Here is an 18,427-nt window from a genome sequence, read left to right on the forward strand (position 1 = left end):
CAGAAACTGTGGCGCAGCAAGTAATTCCAGCCCGCCAAAACTTTCACTGGCGGGAAACCCAGAGGCATCGCTAAGCTCCGCCCCTGCGCGTATGGCGCGAATCCTGCCTCAGCGCGCTGTGGCGCAGCAGAAAATTCAGCCCGCCACAGCTCCTGGCGGGAAGGACTTAAGCCCCACCCTCTGGCGCAAGAGTTTCCCGCTCCACCTCAGCGCAGGAAGTGAACCGCTGACCGCCTTGTGGAGTGAAGACGCAGCCACCATCCTAGCAAGACCGAGGCCTTCACCTCCCAGTGAGGAACCGGAGTTCCTTGAGGCCTCTGAGACTTTAATCATTGTGGCAGCGCACCCCATCCGAAGACCTTTTGCTGCGCACCGGCTGCATCGCGGTACAACTCGGGCCTCCTTTGCGGACACTTACCTCCGGTCTGGGACGGAGAGTGCCCCTCTACATGCATCGAGTTTGCTAGCTGCCGGACTTCTCTGCAATAGGTCCAAAATGGCGGACCATCCTCAGCAGCCATCTTCCCCGGCTGGGACCCCGGTTCAACCCCTGCGGAGGACCCTCTCCACTATTGGTGTCCAGGTTCCGTCTGCACCGGAGGGTTTTCGTTTTGTTTTGGGGAACCTGCCGGAGCCAGCCCGAGCGGGCGAGAAACCGCTGCTATTCCCTTGGGCTCCCTCTGCCCTGGAAGCTATCTCAGAAGAACCCAACACTCCTGTAGCCATTGCTGACCGTCCTGCGGAGTATCCAGGACCACCTGCTAAGAGGCCCAGGCTGTTCGGTGAGAACACCCTGCCAGCTACAGAGGTTACCACCGCCAGCGCAACAGCGCCCCCAAGAGCTACAGGTCAGTCCAGGAACAACAATCCTTCAGCTGTCAGCAGTGAAGAAGTTACAGCTCCTGCGGTCATCATCATGCGCTCCACAGCGCCCCCAGCTACAGAAGGTCAGCCAGAGAAGTGCCTGTCTCCTTCCTTTGCTGAGATGCCTGCCGCCGCAGATGACCTCCCTGCTGTTCCAGCTCCAGCTTCTGGGTGTTCCATGTCAGCAGTTCCAGTGTCTACCACCAGATGTCTTCAGGTGACGGATTTCAACACTGCTTTCTTCACCCAGGCTGATGATGTCCCTGCTGCAGTTCCTGCTCCCATGCCTGCAGCCATTGCTCTTGAGCAGCAAGATTAACCCCTGAGGGGCTGTAGCCCACTTCAGGTACTGTACATATTGTGTATATTTTTGTCCTTTCCCCAAAGAGCCAGAGACTTTCCTGAGACTCTTACCCTTATTTATCTCAGTCAAGAGATTATACACTGTCATGTGCTATGATAGCACCTCTTCCTCTGCCACAGCAGAGAATTTCTTCAAAGGACTCTGTCCCTCTCCAAATAGAGGAGACCCTTTGCTTCTCAGTGCACTTTTCCCCACATCAAGGGCTGTACCCAGAAGATGGACTTTGTCAGAATAGACCTTCTGAGAGACTTTTGCCAGATACTCCAGGGAAAAGTTGCTATTGACTATTATTTTGCACTTAATGCCTTCCTTTTAGGTATGGACATTCTGCTTGCACTTTTTATGCCTTTTCTTTGCAGGAAAAGAGACATTGACTATCGTGCTACCCTGCGTAGCCTATCTACTTCTGTAACGTTTGTATCGTTCAAGATGTGTACCCATTGGGCTCCTAAGCCAATGTGAATTTATAACCTGTTTGCACACTGTCATATATGCCAGTAGTCTGCATTAACCCTTTCATAGGCTTTTCAGGTTGTAGTGTGGCTGTGTCGGACCGTCTTCTATGTAAAACACTGACCGCTACCTGATCCCTCAAACTGAGGTTTGCACATGGGGGTAGTCCGTAAACTGCGGGTCTTTAGGGGACCGGGGGTGTTACAAAGATAGCACCTGGATGCCACTCATACATGGGTAAGGATACCAGTCAGGAGGTACTCGTGTCACATATGCCAATGTAATGCATATATACACATTATATAATTGCCGCCAGGGAAGAAGCGTTGATAAAACAAATATACAGGCCTTGGTGTAAGGAGTGGATTACAGGACATGACACCACACCTTTCCTACTGTACAGTTCGGTTTAATGGCGTCAGCGACCAACTGTCATACAGCTACATGTTTTTGTCTTAGTCCGACACCAACCCAGGTGCCTGTCTCCAGGACCATGGGCGGTTTGTCCCTACACCTCACATAGCCTGCACTTCCTAGAAGTGTCCTTAGCCCCCTCTGTGCCCCAAACCATCTGTAGTCGAGCCGAGGGCGGCTCTTTCAATTGCCCCCGGGGTATGCAACACCCTCGCCGATGCAATGGCGAGATAGGGTTTGCATATACGTCCCACCTGCATGTAATCCCATTACACTACATGATCCTTATAGGACATAGAGGTATTGCAGTGGTGAATCCTGCCTGGCAAGGCAGGAGTTAAGTATTTTGTATGATGCAAGATGCTGTTGTCCAATGATATGTGTTACATCCTGTGCTCTGTAAGCTGAGATGTGATTGGAGGAGCAGCCACCACCTGACCAAAGGGAGGTAATAAAACCCCCTGGCCAGGAATGTTCTGGATGATTATTCTAGTGTGGAATCCTAGGAGAATCAGTGAGTGAGTGAGTAATCTCTGTCTAGCCCATACCAGAGCAGGAAGAGCCTAGCCCCTGCCTCTGAAGAGTGGAGCATCAGACTAGAGTAGTGTAGTGAGGAAAAGGGGTATCATCTTACCTTTAAAGGTGATACCTGAAGCCCTACAGAACAAGCTGAAGCTTCCTACCAGGACACAGCTGCCTCCCAGCCTGCCCTCTACATCCAGGCTGGTGAACTATCTCCTGAGGCTCCCTCCAACTCACATCTCAGCACTCCATCTACTTGTTAAAGGCACGTTGCTGCGGTTCCTGCGGTTCAAATAAAGAACTGTAAGTTGTTTTCTTCAACTTCTGTCTCCGTCTGGTCCCTGCTAATACGGCTGCCTTCATCACCGGCACCCTGTCCATCACCCAGAGACTCACACTCGGGACATTAAGGGGTTGCCCCAGGGAGATCCGCTATAGCAGCCTCTCCCACATCTTTTCTTGCCAACACCACCCTGCTGGAGACCTGCCAGGCTGTAGGACAGCCCTCCGGTTCCCCCGTACCAAGCACCGTGACGATAGCGTGCTTAGGCCGCAACCGCCAGCCACTCCGGTACCGCGGGCTCCGGCTGTCTCCAGGCCTCACCTCAAAGGGCTAGGCCCCGGTGGGGGATGTTGCACATCCATAACAAATGGGAGGAAGAAATAGGCCCAGTCTCGCAAGAGCAGTGGACTGATATCTGGGAGAGGGTCCCAGAATTAACACTGTGTGAGGCCCATCGAATGTCACAGCTTTACCTACTGCACAGAGTGTATCGCACACCGCACTGGCTACTTAAGGTGGGGCTCCGCGGGGATGACTGCTGTCCTAGGTGTTCTAGAGAAGGAGCGCATTTAATGCACATGATGTGGGAGTGCCAGAGACTGAGACCATTTTGGAACAATGTTATAAATCTTATTACACGGGTGTATGGACTGGCCCTACAAGCTATTCCCATGGTTTGCGTGTTAGGTAATGTAGATAATGACAACTTAGCAGATGGTACCATGTTAGGGGTCAGCAGGATGTTATATCAAGCTAGGAAGTTAATAGCCATGTACTGGCTGCGCCCTACTGCTCCAGATCTAGAGGCATATATAAAAAAAAAATGAACAACGTAATCAGAATGGAAAAAAGTGTTTATTGTAAAAGAAAGGCAAATACAAAATTTGAGCGTATATGGGGTCCATGGATAGATATACCCGGCCTACCGTCAACGCATTTACTTCGTAACCCACTTACAGCGTTTTTATGAGTTAACTGTATAATGTAAACTATTTGTTAAACTATGGTAATCTATGTCAAGAACCACTGTATAAGTTGTACCTGTGTATAGCTAAGATGCTGGAAGGTATTTGGAATGCAAACTGTCCATATGTTGGGGGGGGGGAAGTATTGTCTACCAATGGGAGGGGAAGGGGGGGAAATGTTTGTATAAAATGCAAAAATGTTCAATCACTGTTAACGTTTCCGTTTACAAAACGCATTGTAAACGCGATCTTAACGCATGCATTAACAAAACGTTAACGCATGCGTTTTGTTAACGCATGTGTTAACATTGTGTTTACTAACGTAAACGGTAATGTAATTAGGCAAATTACCTCACATCAGCTGTTGTATATGCGTTTCAAACGCAATGAAAACGCAACCAAAACGCAACGTGTGAACGCGCCCTGGGGGCACAGTCACATGGTGCGTTTTGGCCTGCGTTTTCTTTGCGTTTGAAACGCATTACAGCTGAGGAGATGTGATTTGCCTAATTACATTAGGGCGCGTTCACACGTTGCGTTTTTACCTGCGCTTTCATTGCGTCTGAAACGCATACACAACAGCTGAGGAGAGGTGATTTGCCTAATTACATCACTGTTAACATTTCCGTTTACAAAACACATCGTAAACGCGATGTTAATGCATGTGTTAACAAAATGCTTATGTTAACACATTGTTAACACAACGTTAACAATGAACTTACAATGCGTTTCGTAAACGCAAATGTTAACAGTAATGTAATTAGGCAAATCACCTCTCCTCAGCAGTTATAATGCGTTTTAAACGCAATGAAAACGCAACCAAAGCGCAACGTGTGAATGTAAAAAAAAAAAATATATATATATATATATATATATATAGATTTTTGGGGTGGGGAGTGAAAAATGGAAATTAAAAACAAAAAAAGGCCAGGTGGTTAAGGGGTTAAAGTGTTTTAACTTGGCATTTTCTCCCCTGCATTTTTTTTGTCTGCATTTTTTGTGGTGCTTTTTGGGTGATGCCACACATGGCGCTTTTGGTCCGTTTTTAAACATCCGTTTTCAGTCCTTTTTTGACCGTTTACCATGCATTTGGCTGCTTACAACCTGTTTATCTATTAAGATAATTGGGGAAAACGGACCAAAAACGCCATGTGTGGCATCACCCTTTCATTACACTTTTCAAAGCGGTTGTGCTTTTGAAAAAGCATGCGTTTGTGGTCTGCGATTTGAAACGCATGCAATTCCACGGACAAACAGTATCTTGTGATTCCAAGAGACACAGCTGCCTGCAATTACCGCACATCAAGTATTGCGTTTTGAAAAACACAAACGCAGGCAAACATTTGAAAAACACATGAGCAAAAATGCATCCGTTTTCAATTAGTTTGAACTCGTGACAGAAATGTGACAAAAACATTGCGTGTGTCACCAGCCTAACATGATAAGAAGGGGCGTGGAATCCTATTTAGGGGCAGAGTTCAATATAAAAGGGCAGAGTTATCTGAACCATTGACTCACTGCAACAAGCTGATGCTCTCTTGTTTCCCTAAATCAGCCATCAGAACCACCCATCACCACTTTGTTCATCCTCCCTGTATGTCATTGCTCTGAAGTCCAGACCCTGTCACTGATATCTTGAGGGAGTTTGGATCTGTTGTGAAGGCTTCTGCCTCTGCTACCAAGGGTAAGTGTATGGAAGCACCTGTGTGGGCAGTATTAGTGTATCGTACGCACTTGTATGTATGTATGCCCATTATTGGGCCACATGCACAAGAACGAGTGCTGTTTGTGGGCCGCAGGGAATGGGGCCTACTCTATCTTGCCTCATTACATTGCTAGCATTTGTGTTTACAAAATACTACTATTAATGCAATGTTAACGCATATGCTAGCATTATTAACCCCTTAAGGACCATGCCTATTACTGTTTTTTTTTGCCCTTTTAAGGGCTAATTCTCAAGTCCCTGCAATATTTAAACTTTTATTTCCTTAATATGCAGATTTCTGAAGAGGCTACTGGGGCGTGGATTAGCCGGAACTGAGGTTACACGGCGCGGCTACTCCACACCCCAGTAGCCTCTTTGATCCTCCTACCAGATATCTTTGGCGCACAGCTATGAAGAGCTGTGCACACTCATCCTCAAGGCCTGCTGTCTGCGAAAAATGGCAAGCTTCGCGGATGAGGGCCGCAGCTCCTCATAGCTGTGCGCCAAAGATATCTGGTAGGAGGATCAAATAGGCTACTGGGGTGTGGAGTAGCCGCGCCGTGTAGCCTCAGCTCCGGCTACTCTGTATATATGGCTATAGATGCTCACTGTGATGTGATGGTTAAGAGGAAAACATTGGACTATTCTGAAGTGGCCATCTATGAGCCCTGACCTAAATCCAATTGAGCAACATTGGAAGGAGCTGAAACATGCCGTCTGGAAAAGGCACCCATCAAACCCTAGACAGCTGGAGCAGTTTATTCAGGTATTTTGGACCACTCTTCACGTTTAGAAGGTGTGGTTACACATGCGTTCGGTAACCAGAACAAGTTGTCTTGCATTAAAACAATGTAAGATACTCTTCTGGTTACAGATTGCTTGTGTTTCCATAGAAACTCATATGGGATCAGGCCAAAGCCCACCCCTGCACACTAGCTCTGATTAAAAAAAAACGGCGCTAGCGGTACATGTGATCGCACCCTTGCAGAAATCTTACGATTGCAGTAATTGCCACAAAATATTAAGGTAAACGTACCATCAATTCCGTTCAGGCCTGTTTCATGAGAATTATTTTAACAGTTGAAAAGCAATGATTGTTTTTCATTTGTTCATTTTCTTAAAAATATACTTTTACTTTTGTCAGATTAAAGTTATTTCTGTGACCATTGTGGGTTATTCTTTTCTTAATCCCTTACCGACATTTGACATATTAGTACTGCATGGCGGGAGGTGCGTTCCCGCAATTTGCAATACTATTAAGCCAAGCTGCCGGCGCCAATAGCTGTGGATTTCAGGCTATATATTATAGCAGACACCTACGATCGAAGATCTCTCCGATTGGGGGTGTTAACACCTAACACGCATTTAACAAGAGTCGGACCCCCTGCATAACTACCGGGTATGCTCCAATCACAGCCCCGGGACTGCCAGTGTCCCGGGGCTGCGCGATCCTCTTCTGGGAGCCGGGTCCCTGCCTTCTGGCAGGACCCGACTGTAACAGACTGAGCAAGTGACACTCTCCAAGTGACTTCAAACCTGAGCAGATCCCTAAATAGCAGGATTTTGCGGGTTTTTTTTATAAAAATGTGAGAAACGTTCAAAGGCCCATAACATCCTACAAAAATAAGAGTGCATAAAAAAAAAAACATGTCCACATAAAGCAGACATTTAGTGAATGTTGGTTAATAAGTATTTTTGCGGTTATGACTGTGTGGAAAAAGTATAACCTCTTGAAGTTCGAAAATCGAGAATTTTCACCAAATATCTGATTTTTCTTATAAATAAATGCAAAACATACCACCAAAATTTTTCAACTAACATGAACTACAATCCCACGCTCTTCTCTTTGACCCAGGATTAGACGATGGTGGTGATGGCGCCTGGGTCGCCCAAGACATGGGCAGCAGTAACACACACAGCAGCCATCATTATTTATTAAAGATCTGTCTGGGAGCCAAATGCAGCCAATAAAAGAGCCACATCTATCTCCCAAGCCATAGGTTGCCTACCCATGATTTATAGGATTATGGGTTTTTGTATCAGACGTTCATATTCCCAGTATACCCCTTTAACTAACTAAAAACTATATATCACAATATGTCCATGATATACTTGTGTATATCGGCTTATACACGAGTCACAACGAGTTAAAAAAATACTTAAAAAATAATAAACTTATATACTCGCCCTCCGGTGGCCCCGATCTGCACCGCTGCTTCCCCGATGTCCTCTTCTGCCTCCTGTACATCACGCTGGGCGCCGCCATTGCTGTCTCCCGGGCGCCGCTGATGACGTCATCCTAGGCGCCGCCCGGGAGACAACAATGGCGGCGCCCAGCGTGATGTACAGAAGATGGGCGCGGAAGCCAGAAGAGGACCCGCACGGACATCGGGGGAGCAGCGCTGCAGATCGGGGCCACTGGAGGGTGAGTATATAATTTTTTTTTTTTTTGTTTTTTTTTTTTTTTAAATGCTGGGCAGTGCTGTATACTACTGGGGGCAGGCTGGGCAGTGCTGTATACTATTGGGGGGGGGGGCTGTGACCAATCCATTTCCCACCCTCGGCTTATACTCGAGTCAATAGGTTTTCCCAGTTTTTGGTGGTAAAATTAGGGGTTTCGGCTTATACTCGACTATATACAGTATGTCTCATACCGTATTGTCATTTAGACAATTGCATAAATGCTAGCAGAGAATTCCCACAGCAAGCAAAATGGATCCCATTTATATTTACAATGACTTAAAGGAAACCTACCACTTCCCATGGAGGTTATAAGCTGCAAATGCCGTGCACCAGCTCAGGGTAAACTAGTGCTGGTGCTTATCTTCGCTATGTTTTTCAACACTGTGCGCCGAGCGTGTACCGCAGTGCGGTGAAGTTACTTGTATATAAAGATTACTAAAGCGTTTGAACGCTTTACATCTGTTGAAAAACGTAACGAAGATGAGCGCCGGCACTAGCAGCTTATAACCTCCATCAGAAGTGGTAGGTTTCCTTTAAGAGAATGCTATCCTTGAGTCCTGTCCATGAGCCATATATAACTCATTATTTACAGAAAATATGACCTCATTGCTAGATCAAAAGACAGAAAATAAATTGGTAGCGGGGCTCCTTTAAGAGCTCACCTATGTAGACCAGAGGAGTAAAAAGAGTCAGTTTAGAGAATATAGTCTGTCATGGCTCCTCATGTCACAATGTCAGGATGAGATGAGGGGTATAAACACCCCTCCTTCTCTGATTTCCTGATACAAAATTGGTGGGGGGAGTGATTAAGGCGTCTCTTGCTCCATCTCTCCCAGAATGCCCTGCTGCTGGCTTTTTCTCAAAATTTGTTTCTGGCTGGGATCCCAGATCTCTCTCCATTTTGCAAAGCCTGCAGCTCGGCTTCCTTGCTCTCACTGTGAGTACTACAGAGACCTGCGTTGCTTCTCTAAATGTGGGTTCTGCTCAAAATCTGAGGAAAACTGCTGCGGTGGAGTGGGTGGGATAAAGATCTTTTGTGTAACATGGATTACGGATTCAGCTAATGCCAGGGCATTAAGGCCTTTACAGTGTAATAACTGTGCTAGGGGGGCAATAGCTTTCCTGGTTATTACATATACATTCAGCACGTAATGTCTGCACTAAGATCTGATGATCAAACTGTAAATTCATAATGGAATGGAGGTTGATGTTACAATCATGTGGTTTGTCCTTTCCTAGTGCTCAGAGGTCAGAGTAATGATCAACTACGGTGCCAAGTGGCAGTGCCAGGGCTTTCTACACAGCGCCACTCCATGGCTGGAGAGTGAATCAGCTATTTATTCTTCGTAGGACATGACCCTGGCTCCGCAGCCCACAGGGACAGGAGAGGGTGCAGCATATAGATCAGAAGGCAGCTCCTGATATACAGCTGTTTTAATTACAGATGCTGTCGGTTTTGGCGCAGAGATCGTCGTTTTTGCCAAAATTGAGGGTTCTGGGAGCCATCAGTGTGAGAGCAGCCCACAGCCATGGGGGTCACGGTAAGTGTTGTGAATAAAATCATATGATAGCAGTGCCCAAGATGAATAGTAAGGTACAGAAACCAGGGACCAAAGACTAACACAGGAAAGCTCCCTGAGGAAGCTTTTACATGTTCACATTTTCTGATGTAGTTTATGTCCTAACCAGGAGTGGAGTGATCCAAACTTTCTTTTGGCCTAAAAGACCCCAGCTGGAAACCTGAACCTGTGGACGTACTGTGTGAGGTACAGGGAAATCTCTCCAATAGGCCCAATTTTTGAGAATACCACACTTCTGAGATGGTTTTTCCTTTCACCTATTTACAGTACAAAAATTTTTTTTTTAAAAAATCTATTACAAAATGGATGCATGAACCCAACCTTATCCAATTAATCCATTACCAAATATACACTCCAATTCTCGGCAAAAACGTGGGGATTTTCTTAAGAATTTCTCCTCCTGAAGAAAGGTGAGAACCCTGTAGTATAACCAAACTTCTGGTGCAGACTGTAAAATCAGGATCTTGTGTCAATTGCCGTATGAAAAATGTGAGACAATTTTCATGCATAAATTTTAGTTGTAGATTTCAGTGTTATAATTATCCACCAATCGCATAGAATCATTGCACACAATACATATTATGTGGAAACTTAAGTCTGTCTAAAAGACCTAAAGAAGTGTGTAACATGTTTAGTGTTTTGCACCATAGTTACCACAATAGTCTAACATGGACAAGTCAAGACGTGGTTTGGTATAGCTAATCTATTACCTCGATTGAAGTATCATTTTATCTTATTTTTGATTTTAAGCTAACTGTAGTTAAATAAATGGACATAAAAGGACACTAAAATGATGAGTGACTAGATGACAACATATGCTGTACTATATACAAGGCATTGCCCTGAGAACCTGAGCTTGGGGCCGCTGATGCCATGAACACTGCATTATACAGTATGACACTACAATGCTAATAGTTACTACATCAAAACCCCCTAAAAAAAAACTTAATGTGAAGAATCTTGGGTGGATAATACCTAGAGGGGATCTCCAAGGCAAACAGGTTATTTTACTACTAAATTATATAGTGGTAAGTTACTGCTTTCCCAAACTATGGCTAGAGGTTAATTTTAAAATTAAACTAAAACAAATAAAACATCACACAGTAGAACACTTATTTTGGTGCCTTAAAAGTTGGAAATGCTTATGTTTGGGGTCTTGATTCTGGATATGACATCCATATTCCCCTATCAGCTCTACTCTTGGAGATATTGCATTGCTGCCTTACAAAGTATACGCTGCTCAGACTAGCCATCACTCAGTATTGTACCAAAGAAATTTCAAAAATGAGTGTCATATTTTGTGGTTGTAGACTATAGATTTTCCAATCGGGTTACTGAAACCTTATTTCTGTGATTTCCTGCAATGGGGTGTTCTTGCACATTCATGCTGGATCCTCCTAGAGAGCCATAGTCATAAGAACAAGTACAAATTGCATCAACACCTCAAACTGCAGCTGCTAGAGAAAAAGGGGAGGCGTCAGCTCCAAAATGTCCAGAATCAGGTGAAAAACTAATTTTTCTGAAGTTACTATAATACTGGCTTCTATGAACTGGAATATAACGAATATAATACTGCCCCTCTGTACAATAATATAACTGTTTAATGTTGCTCTTATGTACAAGAATATAACTACTACTGTCTCCTACACAAAAATATAAAAATGTTAACTAGTTTAAAATTCTGATCTCTCCATTAGATGCGGTACCATATTACACAAAACCGGCATATTTTGACCACCGGACTTTACCTCTGCCTGACATCCCCTTCCATGATAGTCTGAGCTCCCAAGAAACTGCACTTAAGGAAAAGGAAAAAGGACCATGGAAGCAGCTGAGTCTAGAAGACAAGATAGCACGTAATGTACTGTGTGATCATGACTAGTGGTCTTCTGGTTCTCATTACCAGAACTGCTGGTTACACTGTTTTAGAATTAGTGTTTCAGAGATTAATAGTGGTAGTAACTTTAGTAGTTAGCAGACATAAAACCCTTATGATTGTTGTGTCAATCTGGCACTGGCGTATTCTTTGAACAGTTGCCTGGTACTACTTGCTAGACTATTGTGTATTCTAGTACTATCTGTATAATAAAATATAGGAAATCCTCTGAAATCACTGATGTAAAATCCTGACCAGAAGTGGAGGAGCTCTTCCTGTGGTATATGAATCCTTGGCTTTGGAGTTATCCTTAATGGGAGTCTACGACCACAACCGAGCGTTCTAATCTGCTGACAGCATGTTGAAGAGAAATGCACTGTGCTTTCAAACAACATTATTATCAATTTATGTCATTATTTTCTGTCCTTATTCCAAGTTTAATCTGTATGCTGATGAGATAATTCAAGCGCCCTGGATTTGTCCTCAGCACCTCTATTCCAGTCTACAGTGCATTAGCACTATGTCCGAAAAGCCCCTAACACTTATAAAACAAGAAATAATAAAAGTGAAAAAACACAAGTTTGGTATCACCAGGTCTGAAAATGTCCAATCTATACAGATATAAAAACAGTTATTCCCAGCGGTGAACCCCGCAACGTAAAAATGTGCTCAAATGAGCCCATAAGAAAATTAGCACAAATGTGGTTTGTCAGTTTTACAGCATTTTGAATTATTACTACTTCCCAGTACAAGGGATGGAATAAAAAATACAGTCACTAGGAAGTACAATTTGTTACGCAGAAAATAAGCCCTCAAACAGATCTGTGCACAGAAAAATAGTTATTGATTTTTGAAAGTAGGGAAGAATACAGAGTGAAATAGAAAAAGCCCATTCCCCCTATACCACATGATAAAAAGTTTACAAATTTTCTGGGATAAGGATTTGTGGTACCTGAGGCCATGTTCACACGTGGCATTTTGGTTGCATTTGAAAAGACAATCCAAAATTATTGCATTTACTTTGGTTTTAGTTAATGTGATAGAAACAAATGTTAACAAAATATGTAATCTCCCCACAACATGCTATCGCAGGTGGAGCTTTTGGATTTAGTTTCCAAACACAACCAAAATGTCAAGCATGAACAAGGGGCTCTACAAACACGTTATGGCACCTGAAAACTATTCTGCCCTACAAAATCTCAATGGCTACCTCCCTTCTGTGCCCTGACAGCTGGTTACATCCACATATGGGGTGTCCTCTTACTTGTAAAAAAAAAAAAAACTGCCCGATATATTCCTAGATGCATTTTCTACTTTTATTCAGTTTATGTGGGTAAATTTTGCAGGTAAATGAATGTATTAACGATAAATATTAGTGAATTCCAAATCAAACCTTAATTTTGTTTGCATTTCTGCAAAATGCTGTTTTGAATAGTTTGAGAGGTGAAGTGAATAGTGGGGGGTTTCTATTAACAGAACTTCCAAAACCCCCTATAGAAATGAAATGGTCCCAAAATAATTGATTCTTACGTCTTCTTGAAATGCTGTTTGATTTGTGATCTTGTGAAACAGAACATTTTGAAGTTTCGAATATGGCTATTTTTTTAAAATGTTTACCAAATTCACTTTTTTTTTTTTTTTTTTCATAAATAAATGTTAAAAATATCAACCAAAATTTCCCACAGTTTTGAAGTACAAAATAAAGGGACACATGTTGGTTTTGAAAAATAGGCCTTGGTCATCAAGGCGCAAATGAGCTTTGTCACGAAGGGGTTAAAATGGGAATCTCTCAAACTGCATAATGGACAGAAATAATAAAGGTGTTTTTTTTGTTTTTTTTTTTTTTTTTTTTCAAATCTTATTGCATTTCTCTACAACATGCTGTCATCGGATCATAATGTTTGGAGGAGGTAAACTTCTTCGAATTAGTTGATGCTATAACAGTTTCTTTTCTCATTGCCTCCCTTAGTTTACCACATCAAGTTTAATCTAACATATGCAGAGCTGAATAAGCCATCCAATGAGTGGAAAACGGTGTTTGGTGCCATCTTTTTCTTTTTTGGTATAACGGGGCTCATAGTTTGGTGGCAGAGATTACATGGTGAGTATATTTTGGGGGGAAATTGTGTTCTATTTTTAGACCTCCTCTGGACACTAACTCGATTTTGTGTCTCTGTAGTGTTCCCTGAACTTCCACACACTCTGAAAGAAGAGTGGATTGAGAAGCAGATTCAAAGGATGCTGGACATGCGTGTGGGGCCTATTGAAGGTTTCTCCTCCAACTGGGACTATGAGAAGAATGAATGGAAGAAATAATATGGCATCCTTGGGGCGGGGGAAACAATCCGAGCCGACACAACTCTCTCTATACAACCTTGTTACAGTGTTTGTCCACCTACTAGTTTACCAGCAGTTCATAAATAAACTCTGTCGAATATTCAAAACATGTCTATTAACTTGTATTTTGTCATTCACAGTCCTACACAGGACTGTTTCCTTTCCATATGTGGCTTGTGTATTTATTACATGCAAGCACTCTGTGGCAGGTATATCAGGAGGGTGCGGTCTGCCCGATGCTGCCTTCTGTGTGGAGGAATAACATAAGAAATGGTGGACTACTGATTTTATCATACTATTGTGATCCTTCTTCCCCCTATTACACAGAAGGCAACCTCAGACAGACCGCACCTTCCTGGATAGGTCTTGTTTGCGGACACACCTCAATGGGGGTGCACACAGGACGTGCCAGAGACGCAATCTCCATGCCAGACAGTTTGAGAAGGTATATCAGGGTCTCCGTTATATCTAATCTGGAGTAGAAAAATGGCAAGAACTGGAGGTATTTGTCCTCCTCTTACTACCTCTGTGTATGAATTGGCTGATATTGATCTATATTGTTTCTATCACAGTGGATCTGTGGGACTCGCTTGCACTACATTTTCTGTCCATTTTCAAGTAATCATAACAAGTGAGACTTTTATGTCCAAATCTTTTGATTTATTTTATGTCAGAAGCCTCAGATCTCTTGATGTGGTGGCAATGTTGGCCCACTCTGCCATGGTCCTTCCTGTCCTCTTGGAAGGGGAAAATAATTTAAAAAGCTGGCATAAAAGCCCTGATACATGTAATTTTTTCCAAGGTCTACTACATTTTACATCAGCGGTGTACTCCCGAGTTTTTATCAGAGAAACAAACATCCAAAGCTTTTTTTTTTTTTTTTTTTTGTGGGTGGTGTCCCGGCTCAGGTGACTCTCCATCCAATAGTTAACCCTTTGCAGCAAATGGTGAACAGAATGGGACTCGGGGTAGCCAGCAAGCGGGGATACATGCTCTATAGCGGCATTCAATAAGTGCCAAACCAGGACCTTTCTGTACACGACAAACTCTGTGCTAGTCAACTCATTGGGGCAGATTGATCAGTGTGTTTACAACAGGATTTTGTGCCACATTTATCAAGAGTTTTATGACTAGTATAACAAAAGGGACATGGCTTCAAAGGAAAGTCAGTGGTCCAAATATTACACTAGTGTCAACGAATTCTGGTGTAAACTAGGCAAATTTAATAGGAGGTGCAAACTATGACTAGACCCAGTGGCGTAACTAGGAGAGTCAGGGCCCCATAGCAAATTTCTGCATGGGGCCCCATTCCCCCTTAAAAAATATTCATACTTGCATACACACACGTTTATACAATCATACACATTTATACTCTTATATATTTGTACACACATACATATACACTCATATGCACACATTTATGTACTCATATATACATTTATACACTAATACATGCAATATATAAACTCATACAGTTTATGTGCATTAGTTGCATACAAACTGTTTATATACATACAGCATAAATACATCATTCTTTTACATACGGTATACACCCACTGTGTATACACATACATACAGTATACAAACACGCTAAACACATACTGAATCTATATACAGCATATATTCACTCACTCACACTACAGCGTTTACACACATACAGTCAGGGCCGGACTAAGGTTGGTGGGGGCCCCTGGGCGCAAAATCTGGTGGAGGCCCCCACTCAGTGCAGCGTGCATACACGTCCTCCTGCTCACTATCCACGCAGTAACACAGATACATACAGCCGCCTCACCCCCAGTAACACAGATACATACAGCCGCCTCACCCCCAGTAACACAGCTACATACAGCCGCCTCACCCCCAGTAACACAGCTACATACAGCCGCCTCACCCCCAGTAACACAGCTACATACAGCCGCCTCGCTCCCCAGTAACACAGCTACATACAGCCGCCTCGCCCCCAGTAACACAGCTACATACAGCCGCCTCACCCCCAGTAACACAGCTACATACAGCCGCCTGGCCCCCAGTAACACAGCTACATACAGCCGCCTGGCCCCCAGTAACACAGCTACATACAGCCGCCTGGCCCCCAGTAACACAGCTACATACAGCCGCCTGGCCCCCAGTAACACAGCTACATACAGCCGCCTGGCCCCCAGTAACACAGCTACATACAGCCGCCTGGCCCCCAGTAACACAGCTACATACAGCCGCCTGGCCCCCAGTAACACAGCTACATACAGCCGCCTGGCCCCCAGTAACACAGCTACATACAGCCGCCTGGCCCCCAGTAACACAGCTACATACAGCCGCCTGGCCCCCAGTAACACAGCTACATACAGCCGCCTGGCCCCCAGTAACACAGCTACATACAGCCGCCTGGCCCCCAGTAACACAGCTACATACAGCCGCCTCGCCCCCAGTAACACAGCTACATACAGCCGCCTCGCCCCCAGTAACACAGCTACATACAGCCGCCTCGCCCCCAGTAACACAGCTACATACAGCCGCCTGGCCCCCAGTAACAGCTACATACAGCCGCCTCACCCCCAGTAACACAGCTACATACAGCCGCCTCACCCCCAGTAACACAGCTACATACAGCCGCCTCACCCCCAGTAACACAGCTACATACAGCCGCCTCACCCCCAGTAACACAGCTACATACAGCCGACTGGTCCCCAGTAACACAGCTACATACAGCCGCCTCACCCCCAGTAACACAGCTATACACAGCTGCCTCACCCCCAGTAACACATCTTTGTATCTACCTTCACCCCTACCAGATATGCAGTCCCATTTAACATACACCTCAGCCCGCACCAGACATCCAGTCCCGCAGTTTATACAATTACACACATTTATACACTGATATATCCACACCTTTATATACACACATAAAGTTCTACACTCGTATGCTTGCACCCATATATATACAAGTATACACACACATTTATGTACCCATATACATTTATACACTAATACACAGAGTATACACAAACTCATAAAGTATATACACACATACAGTATATATACATCACACATACGGCATACACATTATATACAATATATATATATATATATATATATATATATATATACACACATACAGTATACACTGACCATATATACATATACATGCAGTATAAAAACACCATATACACACATGCTGCATATACATACAGAATATACACACATACAGCAAATACAGACACATTCAGTATATACAGCATTTTCACACACATACAGGAAATACACACACACACACACACACATTCAGTATACAGAGCATATACATACATACATACCATATACACAGCATATAAACATACATCATATATACATTATATATACATTATATATATATATATATATATATATATATGTGCATACATTTAAATGTGCACATATATATGCTTGTACAAATATATGCGTGTATAAATACAGTATATTCATCTATACACAGTATTTACATATATACACAGTAGATGCATATATACATAGTATATACACATATAGACAGTAGATGCATATATACACAGTATATACACATATACACTGTTGGCGTGGAGCGGAGGACTGTTCGATGTTCCAGCGGGGGGGGGGGGGTGTTCTGAGCGGAGGATGGCTGGATGTTCCGGCGGGGGGGGGCGCATGGAGCGGAGGATGGCTGGATGTTCCGGCGGGGGGGGGGGAGGGGCGCATGGAGCGGAGGACGGCTCAATGTTCCGGCAGGGGGGGGGGGGCGCGGGGAGCGGCTGAATGTTTCAGCGGGGAGGAGTGGAGGATGGCTGTCTGTTCGGGCAGGAGGGGGGGTGGCGGCGTGGGGTTGCAAGGTAAGGCTGCTTGTTCCAGAGGGGGGGGAGCGCGAGCGGGATTCCGAGCAGGCGGGGATGCCTGGCAATGCAGGGGGGTGGGCGGGAAGGTTGCGGACGGCTCGGCCATGCAGCTGAAGGGCGGGGAGGCGTAACTTGTGCCGGGGGGCGGACATGTGGGCTGGCAGGCCATGCAAGGGGATATGCGTGGAGATGGTGACCTGTGCCGAGGTCGGGCAGACGACTAAGGGAGGCGGCGGCTGAGGAGTCAGGGACCGGGGGACGCGATCTTGTGGGGGCCCCCTGCAATCCGGCCCTGCATACAATATATACTGTACAACATATACACACAACAGATATACAACATATACACACGCGACCGCGTAGCGGGGGGGGCCACCGCGGAGAAGCGCGGGTGGGGGATGGGGTGTGTGTCCGCGTACACACTGGGCAGGGCGGCCGCGGTCGGAGTAGGCCGTCCGCGTATGGAGTGGGATGGCCGGGCGGATGGATTAGATCGGGGAGGGAGAGGGTCGACCAGGCATACTGAGTCGGATGGGGGGGGGGGATTGGGTTCGGCCGCAGACGGAGTGGGGCAGCTGCAAACAGACCAGGCAGCAGTGGGTGGCCTTGGCCGCGAAAGGTGTGGGCCAGCCAAGTACAGAGTGGGATGGCCCCGGGCGAACTAGACTGGCCGAGCAGGGGCGGACGGAGTGAGCCGGCCAGGTGGATTAGGTGGGAGGACAGAGACGGGGGCGGCACAGGGGCCCGTATTTCTGTACG

At 45.0% G+C, this 18,427-nt stretch overlaps 1 protein-coding gene across 2 annotated transcripts; it reads left to right on the plus strand.

Annotated features, from left to right (window-relative positions):
• Window positions 1-5,372: 5,372 nt before the first annotated feature.
• On the plus strand, window positions 5,373-13,933 carry COX4I2 (cytochrome c oxidase subunit 4I2). 2 transcript variants are annotated; one of them, XM_072110761.1, is made up of 5 exons: window positions 5,373-5,549; window positions 9,478-9,574; window positions 11,311-11,469; window positions 13,459-13,590; window positions 13,669-13,933. In XM_072110761.1, exons 2-5 carry the CDS (start codon window positions 9,478-9,480, stop codon window positions 13,803-13,805), a joined length of 525 nt encoding a protein of 174 aa, XP_071966862.1. In that variant the 5' UTR covers window positions 5,373-5,549; the 3' UTR covers window positions 13,806-13,933. The 2 variants fall into 2 exon arrangements, with proteins under 2 accessions (XP_071966862.1, XP_071966861.1); XM_072110760.1 differs by lacking the exon at window positions 5,373-5,549 and adding an exon at window positions 8,814-8,970.
• Window positions 13,934-18,427: the final 4,494 nt, after the last annotated feature.

The sequence above is a fragment of the Engystomops pustulosus genome, chromosome 6 (assembly GCF_040894005.1).
Source record: "Engystomops pustulosus chromosome 6, aEngPut4.maternal, whole genome shotgun sequence".
Taxonomy (NCBI): domain Eukaryota; kingdom Metazoa; phylum Chordata; class Amphibia; order Anura; family Leptodactylidae; genus Engystomops; species Engystomops pustulosus.

Bases quoted from the DNA above. Each gene is read 5' to 3' on its own strand.
- COX4I2 (XM_072110761.1), top strand. From the start codon at position 9,478: ATGCTGTCGGTTTTGGCGCAGAGATCGTCGTTTTTGCCAAAATTGAGG. The intron at 11,470-13,458 runs GTAATGTACTGT...TGCCTCCCTTAG, and splicing joins TCTAGAAGACAAGATAGCAC to TTTACCACATCAAGTTTAAT. The intron at 13,591-13,668 runs GTGAGTATATTT...GTGTCTCTGTAG, and splicing joins TTGGTGGCAGAGATTACATG to TGTTCCCTGAACTTCCACAC.